General features: G+C 45.7%; 1 protein-coding gene across 1 annotated transcript in view; it reads left to right on the top strand.

Moving 5' to 3' along the window:
• Positions 1 to 12134, top strand: part of LOC129392709 (uncharacterized) — a 126515-nt gene that overhangs the window by 19179 nt on the left and 95202 nt on the right. The window contains 4 exon segments of the mRNA XM_055089741.1: positions 3711 to 3897; positions 4771 to 4929; positions 5369 to 5502; positions 6698 to 6856. Coding sequence (XP_054945716.1) covers positions 3711 to 3897; positions 4771 to 4929; positions 5369 to 5502; positions 6698 to 6856 — 639 coding nt within the window.

Here is a 12134-nt window from a genome sequence, read left to right as displayed (position 1 = left end):
AGGCTCAGTGGCCATGGCTCACAGGCCCAGCCGCTCCGTGGCATGTGGGATCCTCCTGGACCGGGGCACGAACCCGCGTCCCCTGCATCGGCAGGCGGACTGTCAACCACTGCGCCACCAGGGAAGCCCCGCTTTTTTTTTTTTTTTTTTTTTTCAGTCAAAAATATATCTTTGTACCAGCACATACTGGTACAATTTAATTTAGTTAAAAAAAAATAGGTAATACATTTAAATGATTCCAAGTTCAAAAGGTACAGAAGGTCATAGAACTGAGTGTCTAGCATGATGGCCCCTATACACATGACTATTTAAGTGAGTCAGAGTAACAGAAAGTTAAAGATACGGTTTCTCAGCTGCACTGGCCACTTTTTAGAACTTTCCCATCATTGTAGAAAGTTCTATTGGTCAGCACAGGTATAGAGTTAAAAACTTTCCCTTACACCCCTCCTCAAAGCCAATCATTGTTCATTTTCTGTGACTCCTCTTAGAAATCATCTATGCCCACAATCCCCAAATAGATATCAATATATTCCCCCCCATCTTTTATTTTAAAAACAAGAATGTCTACCATGTATTTTGAATGGCCGCATAATAGTCAATGGGATGGAATTTATTTAGCTGGTTCCGTAGTGGAGGGCTCTGGAGTTTTTCCCAGGTTCTTGGTCTTATAAATCACCCTTCCATCTTCAGGGTAAATTAAGAATTTAGAATTAAGAATTCCACTGCTAAGGCAGTGGAATTCCTGGAGCAAAGGTGTGTGCGTTTTTCTCTTCGTTATAGGTGCTTTTTAAGGTTCTCAACAAGGAGGACCTAGATGGGACTCAGTGGGTCCATTGAAGCCCCTGCAATTGTACAGAAGTTTTGTGTCTGTCCCCCTTCTGGGGAGAGGGTTTAGACCTTCCATCTTATGCTCAAGCAGGTCAGTGACTCCAAAAAGGATAAAAACAGCAGCTGTAGACTCGCTCCTGCCAAGCAGGACCTCTGGGCCCCTTTGGCCATGAGTCTGTGATTCTGCCTCGGTCTCCAGTGATTTCTCAGAGAGGTCTGGGTTGAAAATCTGGAGCCAGAGCTGGAATTTTTGCGACATAAACACACTCTCAGCTCCCAGATCTGCTTCCTGTCCGGTGGAAAGACCAAGTATCAGGGGAGAGCATCGTCCTCCTAAAGCCCCAGCTGCTTGACAGCTGAGACTACGAATCATTTTCAGAGCTCCCGGGAGCCCTTGAAGCAATCCCTGTTCACTAAGCGCACAAGTGCTAATTGCCTGCACCTCCCTGCAGACCTGCCTGCCGCTCTCCAGAGGGCTGTCTGCAGCCTGGAAACATTGGCCTTTAGAGAAACTCCAGTTCTAGCTGCCTCAGACCCATCATGATTAATGGTAACAGCTGGGGCTCTGGAACTTTCCAAAGCCTGTTCTCGGGGGGGCCACGGGTGGCTTTGACCCCGGATCCCTCTTTTAGTCCTCTTGGTAAGCCCATAGGAAATGAGGAAACTAAGGCAGATGAGCTCAGGAATACAAAGCAGCAAAGCTGGGTTCGACTCAGCTGAGTGTTTATGGGGTTTAAGGATGGCGTAGAGGAAAGTGTTAGATTTCAGTGCCCCCTCCCCTGGGTGCAATGATAGAGCATCCCCAAGTCCCAGGTTACCTGGAGAGCCCCAGTTTACCATTGACCCAGCTCAATATGATTAGTGGTCTCTTTAACCGTTAAGTGTCCTGGTTTGGATGAGAAATTCTACAATCATCCTGTTCATGGGCTGCACTTTGAGAACAACTACAGCTACTGCCGAGAAGCTTCTGATACAAACCAGAGAAAATCATCTCCAAGACACACCATTAAGTGAGAGAAGCAGAGCAGAGTGGAGAGCCTGCATCTGTTTTTGTGCAGCGCAAAAGGGAACGTGCACGTGTGTGATGGAGTGCACACGTACACACACGTGCGTGCACACGCACATATACACACATATATACAGACTCACACATACATATAGGCCCATGCTGTCTCTGGAAGATGCCCAAGAAGTGGACACAGTGGTTGCCTTGAGGGAGACTGGGAGACCAAGAAGGGGAACGAAACCTATATTTTTCATTGTCTTTATTAAGTTATTCAACGACTATTTATCAAGCACCTACAATGTGCCAGGAAGACAGCACACAAAAGAGATACACACACAAAATTCTCTCCTTTTGGAGCTTACATTCTCATAGGAGAGAGAATCAGTAAAATAAATAAGCAAATTGTGGTGATAGGTGAGTGTAAGCACTATAGGAAAAGGGAATCAGTGAGCTGGATCCAGGGGTCTGAAGTTATGTGAGAAGAAGGGTCTGAGGGTTGGCTTCAGTTTTTTTTTTTTTAATTTTTATTATTTTTAAAAATTTATTTGGCTGCGCCGGGTCTTAGTTGCAGCACGTGGGATCTTCGTTGCAGTATGCGGGATCTTTCTTTAGTAGCGGCACGCGGGATCTTTAGTTGCGGCACGTGGGATCTTTAGTTGCGGCACGCGGGATCTTTAGTAGCGGCATGTGGGATCTAGTTCCCTGACCAGAGATCGAACCCGGGCCCCCTGCATTGGGAGCGTGGAGTCTTAGCCACTGGACCACCAGGGAAGTCCCACAGCTTCAGTTTTAAATAGGCTGACAGGGTAAGCCTGATTGAGAAGATAGCTTTTAGCTAAGACATAAAGCATGTGCAGAAGAGAGTCATGTGGTTCTCTGGGGGAAGGGTATTGCAAGTAAAGAGCACAACATGTGCAAAGGTTCTGGGGCAGGAATGTGCACAGAGTGTTAGAAGCACAGCCTGAGGCCCCATGTGCTTGGAGCAGAATAGGAGAAGGGACAGAAAGGTGGGAGGACAGATCATGTAAGGCTTTGCCAAAGAGTAATCAGAAGAGAGTGATTTGTGACTGTTATCAAGGAACAAAGGCAAAAACAGGATTTACAAGAGAGTATAAAGTAGTGGACAGTCTGGAAATAGTGAGGTCGTTTTTACATCTTTTGGGTAAACAGATCAGCTGGCAGCAGCAGAGAGGTCCGTAGGATTGGTCTACAGTTGGCGTGGCCGTCAGAGATGACAGCTGCCATTGCTATGGGCTGTAATTGCTCTGGAAAACCTCAATGATGGAGACACAGAGCATGTTTGGGGCCATCTGTGTGTCCTGCCTCCTGGTGTCTGTGGGCAGTTTTGCCTTCGTCTGGCCAAGGCTGCACTGCTGACTTCCAGAGAAAGTCTTGGCCTTGTTGGCCTTTGCAAGGACTTTGGCTTTTACCCTGAGGAAGAGAGGTGTGCCATGATCCTATGAGTCTGGAAGGGCTTGCCCTGGTCACCAGGGTGGGAGCCAGGAGCGCCTAGAGAAGAATGTCACAGGAGCACAGTGGCGATGAGCAGGCTCAAGCCGGGGCAGTGGTAGAGATGGCTGAAGTGGTCGGGTCCCAGAATATTCTGCAGGGAGAGCTGGCCAGAGTGCCTGATAGATTGGACGGGGTGTTGAGGTTGGGGGGATAGGGAGGAAGGGGCCTTCAAACTTACGTCTGAATTTGTAACAGAGATGACCTATTTTGAACCATATCGAGCTTAAGAAATTGCAGCAGGATCAGCCTAGAAGCCCATTGACCAGGCTGTGTCTCCTGCCCTCTGTCCGGTCCTGGTTCTTGCGGTCCGGGTGGAGCCTGCTGGCAGAGCCTGTCCCCTCAAGGGGTGCTGGGGCCTTTCCAGGGCCGGAGCAACCTGTGGCCAGCAGCAGGTGGTGAGGCTCAGCGGATCGAGGCCCAGCTGGAGGTGAAACTGGTGACATCGGGCAGCCCTGTGGTCCTCGCCGGGAACCTCAGCCGGCAGGCAGGCAGGAGGCTGGCCTTCTCCATGTCACTGAGCAACCTGTTGAGTGACCAGGCCCACGTGTCAGGTAGGAGGAGGGACCCCTTTCTGCCACCTTTCTTCAATGGCCAGGCTTGGGGAGGGGAGGGCTGAGTGCCCCACTTGGAGTCCCCATCACCCGATCCCCCAGTGTTCACATTCCATCCAAGGAAAATCCAGGCTCTGTATCTGCTCGCAGCTTCTGCCTGAGTCCCCCAGATGCCCCTCCAATGCGCTCGACTGCTCTGCAGGAACCATCAACCAGCACCTTTTGGGGTGTTTGGATTCTGACCCACATTACATGGTACACAATGTGTAAAAAACACATTTCGCATTTTGACCCGAATTGCATGGGGTGCTGTTTGTATCTTGAACACACAGCCTGGCTTGGGTACTGACCAATCTGACCAGATGCCCACCCTGGTGCCGGAGCTGGCTTGGAGCCCTCCTGGCGATGCTGCTCGTGGGGTTTTCTCGGAGATTCCAGGGGAGTGATGTGAGTGGCTAGGGCTGTTGACTAGCTGGCCTATGCATTTTTTGATATTTTAACCTGCATAGCTATACCTGTGTGACCTGGCTGAATATCAGTGTAGCAGAAACAGGTTTCAGAAGGTGAAATTTACCTGATGATCCTTGCTGCACTGTCATTTATCTTCCGGTCCATTCTATTTTGTTTTGTTCTACTTTATTTAAAACCTTTTGGTCTGGACCCACAAAAGTGACTTTTGGGGTTGCCACCTGGACAGTGCAAAACACTGTCAGTGGCCCTGATGTCAGCATTCCTTGGCGGAGACTCAGGCATTGGTTCTATCGGGACACCTCCCTGGGCGGTTCCCACTTCCTTTCCTCCCCTGGTGCTGGGGGCAGGGTGTCAGTCTCTGGGGCGCAGGCCATGACCACACCATGCCTGCTTTCCCTGCAGCACTGCTGGAGAAGAAGGCGGAGGAGGAAGGGCAGCAGGTGGTGGCCCTGGGTGGTGAGCTTTTCGTGCCAGGGCTTGTGGGGCTGCACACCCTAGGCCTGCTGCAGCAGCGGGCCCGCCTCTGGACCAGCTCCCTGAGGATCAAGTATGGCCTCCTGGGTACGGCACCGCATGCTGGCTGCGGGCGAGGTGGGGAGTGGCCGGACCTGCACCGTCTCCTGGGGCTGTGGCTCCGAGGGCTAAGGTGCCACTGTCACCTCGGGTGTTTTGGCCTCACCATGAGGCTTCTTAGCTAGTGAGTCATTCCATTGGCTTTGTATGGAGCTGAGCACCTGCCTGTTAAAAGAACAAAACAAACAAACAAAAAACGCTACGTACGTACGTGTGTGTATGTGTGTGTGTGTGTGTGTGTGTTGGGGGAGACATAAATCTGTCTCTTAAAACCTCCCCATCGGCAGGTTCCAATGAGTGACATTAGGTGAGGCAGATCCAGGGGGCTGGCTGAAGCTGGGCTGTGCTGGACGCTCCTCTGCTTGGAATGAGGATGGAGGGCTACCTGGCAGAGGAAGGGCAGGGGTTTTGGGGTTTCCCTGCACAGGTCAGGCGAAGCAGCTGGCGCAGGAGTGCAGCACCAGCCAGAAGCTGCGGGTGGAGAGCGGCTCAGAGGCCACCTACAAGCTGGAGCTGGACCACGAGCTCCACTGCACACAGATCCCAGCGTTCAGCCACAAGGTGGGTGCCGGGGCTGGGCAGGGGGGCTGGAGAGAGCCCCCGGGGTTAGGCAAGTGGTGGGTGAGCACCCTGAACCCATCCTCAGAGAGATGTATTTACTCAAGGTCGGGAATGTATTTACTCAAGGTCGGGAAAGGATTAGGGATTGGAACTTTAGTCTCATCTTTCCTCTGTTCAGTTGGTGTTTATTAAATACCTACTCTATGCCCAGCACTGGGGGAGAGCTGTGCTTAAGGCAGCACCTGGTCTCTGCCATTCCATTGCTGGGGGAGGGTGTGTGGCAGAGAGCAAGAGACATGGACTGAATCAAGCGAAACGTAAGTGCCATGGGTGGTAAATAGGGCAGAGGCCGAGAGAGCGTAGCACAGGGGAGTCTAATTTGGACAGAGCAGCAGGGAAAGCTTCTTTGGGGGAAATGAATTTTAAGCTGAAAATTAAAATATGAGATAGTTCTGTTCCCAAGGAAGTGTGCCACAGGCAGCGGGAACAGCAAGTGCAAAGGTCCTGGGGCCGGAGGGTGATTGGAGCGGTTAAAGAACTGGTAGTTCATCAGAGTGGCTGGTGGGGTGAGCAAAAGGGAGAAGTGACTGTTCCTTTGTTAATTGTTACAAGTTTGCTTCTCCCCCTGAAGGGAGGGGGGCTTCTGGCTTCTTCATTCCTGGCTATCTAGTGCCCAGCGAAGTATCTACTTGGTACTTGGGGGAAAACGTGTTCAGTGAGTGAATAAATGGAAGAGCCTGTGTTGTCTCGACCTGTGGTTCAGAGGTAGGAGACAGTGGCTCCCAGGAGCCCACAGGTGGGAAGCCCTGATCCACAGAGGATCTGTCCAGGGAGCCGGAGGCTGCTGTGGGAGAGTGGGGGGAGGGGGAGATTTTGGGTTCCTATGAAGCAGATCGGGAGTCATCTTCCCATGGCAGCTGGCTCTTTCTACTCCTTATCAGGGCATGGACCAGCATGGGGCAGGTTAGTTTTTCACCTTGGGGCCAGAATTTAAGGGGACTCCAGAAACTGTGAAGGTGAATCATATTCTAATGCAATATTTTACAAGATCAAAACCAGTGCAAAAAAATCCATACTTCCTACAGAGCTGTCACCCCAGATAAGCAAGCCTGCATCTCAGGGCGGGTGGCTGTGAGGAGGCTCAGGTCTGTGTACACAAGGCTTCCTTGGGGGTCTCCCTGGTGGTGTGTCCCAGGTCCAGCTCCGGCATGAGGAGAGCTCAGGCCACCTCCACTGGGAGCTGGAGGCGAGCTATGGGAGGCACTGGGATGACAGCCGCAACAAGAGGCACCTCCGCATCAGCCAGACCTTCCAGAACGACTCGGGCCCAGCCCTGAGCAATTACTTCCTGGAGGTGAGTCCAGCCTCCGCAGAGCCGCGTCCCTGGGGCTCAGCTTGCACATGGCAGCTGGGCAGCCCCGCTGCCTGTCCCTGCAGATCTTGGTTGCAAGGACGCAGGAGCTAAAACTCAGGCTCAGAGACCTTACCTGTGGCATCTCCAGCCCCCACGCCCTGGGGCAGTTAAACATTTGCTGGTGTGCCAAGGATTGCCAAGGGGCAGTTTGCAAGAGGGGCTTGGGAAATACAGATTTCCAGCGTAAAAATGCATTTTGGAAACGGTTCACTTGCAGGTTTTCCTGGAGGGTGAGCTCTTTTTGGTAAATCAGGAGTAACTGAGTGCTTAGCCCCTGAACAGGTATGTGCTCTTAAAAGGCACACGTTACCTTTCTGAGTTTCCTGATTGTTTTTAAAAATGTTTAATTGTGGTAAAATATACGTAACATGACGTTGACCATTTTCACCATTTTTAGGCCTACAGATCAGCAGCATTAAGCACATCCATATTGTGTGGCCATCACCACCATCTATCTCAAGAACTTTTTCATCTCAGAACTGAAACTCTGTACCCATTAAACAGTAACTCTCCATTCTTCCCTCCCCCAGGCCCTGCAACCACCAATCTACTTTCTGTCTCTGAATTTCACTACTCTAGGTAAACTCATATAAGTGGAATTGTATCTGCCTTTTTGTGACTGGCCTATTTCACTTAGCATAACGTCCTCAAGGTTTACCCACATTGTAACATGAGTCAATTTCCTTCCTAGTCTGGATGATATTCCATTGTATGGATGGACCCCGTTTTTTTTATCCATTCATTCATTAGTGGACACTTGGCTTCCACATGTGGCTTGTGTGAATAGTGCTGCTGTGAACATGGGTGTACTAATATCTGTATGAGTCCCTGATTTCCATTCTTTGGGGTGTACATCCTGAAGTGGAATTGCTGGATCATACAATAATCCGACTTTTAATTTTTTGAGATACTCTTTTCCATAGCAGCTGTACCATTTCACCATCTTAACATCAGCACACAAGGGTTCCAGTTTCTCTACATCCTCACCAACACTTCTTACTTTCTGGGGTTTTTTTATAGTAGCCATCTTAATGCGTATGAGGATCTTGCAGTTTTGATTTGCATTTCCTTAGTGATTGATGACGTTGAGCACCTTTTCATGGGCTTATTGGCTGTTTAATTATCATCTTTAGAGAAATGTCTATTCAAATCCTTAGCCCATTTTGAATCAGGTTGTTTGATTTTGTTGTTGTGGTGGTTGTTCAATTGTAGTTCTTTATATGTTCTGGATATTAATGCCTTATAAGATATATAGTTTACAAATATTTTCTCCCATTCCGTGGGTTGCCTTTTTACTCTATGAATAGCATCCTTTGTTGCACAAAACTTTTTAATTTTGATGTCGTTCAGCTTATTTATTTTTACTTTTGTTGCCTGTGTTTTAGGTGTCATGTTCGATAAATCAATTGCCAAATCCAATGTCACGAAGCTTTTCAATCCCATGTTTTCTTCTAAGAGTTTTATGGTTTTAGTTCTCATGTTTAGGTCTCTGATCCATTTTGAGTTAAACTGTGTATATGTTATAAGATAAGGATCCAACTTCATTCTTCTGCATTGAATATACAGGTTTTCCAGCACCATTTGTTGAAAAGACAGTCCTTTCCCCTAACCATAAATGTGAGAGTTCATTTCTGGGCAATCTATTGTATTCCATTGGTCTATGTGTCTGTCTTTTATGTCACAACATACTGTTTTGATTACTGTAGCTTTGTGAGACCTCCTACTTCATTCTTCTTTTTCAAGATTGTTTTGGCTATTTGGGGGTCCCTTGAGATTCCATATGAATTTTAAGATGGACTTTTCTATTTCTACCAAAAAAAATACCTTTGAGATTTTGATAGGGATTTCATTAAATCTGTAGATTGCTTTGGGTAGTATTGAACCTTAACAATATTAAGTCTTCCAATCCATGAACACAAGATGTCTTTCCATTTATTTATGTCTTCTCTAATTTCTTTCAGCAATGTTTTGTAGTTTTTGTAGTTTTCAGTCTTTTGCCTCCCTGCTTAACTTCATTTCTAAGTATTACGTTGATTTTAAATCATACCAATACTCCATGAATAATTTCTCCTTGTGAAAAAATATAACATTTAAAGGAAGGCTAAAATTCCCTTTCACAGTTACCATCCCTTTTCCTGGTCCCCTCCTCAGCTGCCTGGAGAGAGCCATGGTTATAGTCTGGAGAACTGGAAAGGAGATCATTTTCTATACATTTGCTCTGTGGAGCTGTCACAAGCACTTAGTTTTGTTTGGTGAGTCATGTTGTATGTCCTTTAGCAATGGATCTTGGAGAACTTCCCGTGTTGTTAATTAATTGATTTATTTATTTTTGGCTGCGTTGGGTCTTCGTTGCTGTGCACGGGCTTTCTCTAGTTGCGGCGAGCAGGGTCTACTCTTCGTTGTGGTGCGCGGGCTTCTCATTGCGGTGACTCCTCTCGTTGCGGAGCACGCTCTAGGCACACGGGCTTCAGTAGTTGTGGCTCGTGGGCTCTAGAGTGCAGGCTCAGTAGTTGTGGCACATGGGCTTAGTTGCTCTGCGGCATGTGGGATCTTCCCGGACCCGAGCTCAAACCCATGTCTCCTGCACTGGCAGGCAGATTCTTAACCACTGCACCACCAGGGAGGCCCCTATTGAATCATATTCTTGATTGAAGTCGTCCTTGGATAACCTTACCTACCTCTGATCATGCCCTGCTTCTGTCAACAGAAGCAGAAGAAGTTTCTCATTTCTGGAAAACATCTGGCCCCGAGGGTTTTACTGAAGAGATTAGAGGTTTGTGGCAGCATTTCCACAAGGCTTCATAAGTGTGGCAGACACCATGCTAGGTTCTGGGGAGACAGGTATGAGTAAGATAATCTTTATCTTTAAGAAGCTGACAGTGAGTAGAAGAGGGAAAGACAGAGTGATCAATGGTGAGCCATTAATTATTGCCAGACCATGTGTCAGAGGCTTTGTTTGTATTATTTCGTTTAATCCTTGTGAGGCAAGAATTATCTGTTCTCACTTTACAGAAGAGAAGTGGTGTAAACAGACTTAGCTGAGGTCTCACAGCTACTATGTGGCAGAATTGGGATTGAAAGTCCAGTCTGCCTCGTTTCAAACCTCAGGCTCTTAGCCTCTTGGCTGGACTGGATAGTGCCAGAATTAATTTACTATAAAATAAATGTACTATAAATAATTGACTAAATGATCTGTCAAGAGAAAACTCTTTCCAGTTCATTCTATGCAGCCATTATTATCCTGATGCCCAAACCAGAGAAAGACATCGTAAGAAAAGAAAAACTAAAGACCGTTATCTCTTACAAATACATATGCAAAATCCGCAAGAAAATACTACCAAACTGAATTCAGCAATATATAAAAAGGATTACACAACATGACCAAATGGGGTTTATCCCAGGAATGCAAGGTTGGTTTAACATTTGAACATCCATCAAGGTAATACATCATATTAATAGAATAAAGGACAAAAACCACATGATCATTTCAATAGATACAGAAAAGTATCTCGCACAACACCATACCTTTTCATGATAAAAGTACCCAACAGTCTAGCAATAGAAGGGCACTTCCTCAACCTGATAAAGGCCATCTATGAAAAACCCACAGCTAATATCATACTTAATGGCAAAAGGCTAAATACCTTCCCCCTAAGATCAGTAACAAGATAGGATGTCTGCTTTCACCATTTGTATTTAACATTGTGCTGGAGGTTCTAGCTAGGGCGATTAGGCCAAAAAGAAAAAGAAAAAAGAAATGAAGAAAAGGCATCTAGATTGGAAAGGAAGAAGAAAAACTATTTCTTTTTATAGATGATACGATCTTGTATATAGAAGACCCGAATGAACTCACCGAAAAATCTATTAGAGCTAATAAATGAGTTCATCAGAGTTTCAGGATACAGGATTAATATACAAAAATTAGTTGTATTTCTCTACACTAGCAATGAAAAACCTGAAAATGAAATTAAGAAAGCAATTTCATTTACATTACCATCAAAAAGAATAATACTTAGGAATAAATTTAACAAAAGAATATAAAACTGATACTCTCAAAACTACAAAACATTGTTGAAAGAAATTCAAGAAAACCTAAATGGAAGACATCCCATGTACTTGGATTGGAATATTTAATGTGAAGTTGGCAATACTTCCTAAATTTATCTACAGATTCAACGGTCCCCATCTATTCCTATCAACAGTCCCCATCTACTCCTATCAAAACCCCATCTATTCCTATCAAAAAAGTTATCTTTTTGCTAAAATGGACAAGCTGATCCTAAAATTCATGTGGAATTTCAAGGGACCCAGAGTAGACACAACTGTCTTGAAAGAGAAGAACAAAGAGGATTCACTTTTATTGATTTCAAAACTTACTTCAAATCTACAGTAATTAAGACAGTATTATGGTAGTGGTGTAAGGATAGACATATAGACCAACAGAGTAGAATTGGAAATCCAGAAATAAACCCTTGTATTTACAGTTAGTTGATTTTCGACAAGGGTGCCAAGATAATTGAAGAGGGGAAAGAATAGTCTTTTCAACAAATGGTGCTGGGACAATGGATATTCACGTGTAGGAGTATGAAGTTGGACCCTTACCGCATACCATATATGAAAACAAACTCAAAATAGGTTGTTGTAGACCTAAATTTAAGAATTATGAAACTCTTAGAGGAAAACATAAGAGTAAATCTTTATGACCTTGGATTAGGCAAGGGTTTCTGAGATACGACACTGAAAGTATAAGTAATAACAAAAATACTTTGGTCTTCATCAAACTTAAAAACATTTGTGCTTCAAAGGACACCATCAAGGAAGTGAAATAACAGCCCACAGAAGGGAAGAAAACATCTGCAAATCGTATGTCTGATAAGGGATTTGTATCCAGAATATATGAAGAGCTCTTACAACTCAACAAGAAAAAGACAAAGGATTTGAATAGATATTTCTCTGAAGAAGGTACACAAGTGGCCAATAAGTACATGAAAAGCTGCTTAACCTAATTAGTCATTAGGGAAATTCAAATCAAAAGCACAGTGAGATGCTACTTCAAATCTACTAGCATAGCTGAAACAGAAAAAACAAAAAAACAAAAAAAACAATAACAAGGGTTGGTGAGGATGCAGGGAAATTAGAACTCATATTGGTGGGATCATAAAATGGTGTGACTGGAAAAAGAGTTTGGTGTTTCCTTAAAATGTTAAACACAGTTACC

Source organism: Physeter macrocephalus, chromosome 14 (assembly GCF_002837175.3).
Source record: "Physeter macrocephalus isolate SW-GA chromosome 14, ASM283717v5, whole genome shotgun sequence".
Classification (NCBI taxonomy): domain Eukaryota; kingdom Metazoa; phylum Chordata; class Mammalia; order Artiodactyla; family Physeteridae; genus Physeter; species Physeter macrocephalus.
Note: the sequence above shows the minus strand (reverse complement) of the source record. Positions and strands in the feature narration are given on the sequence as shown.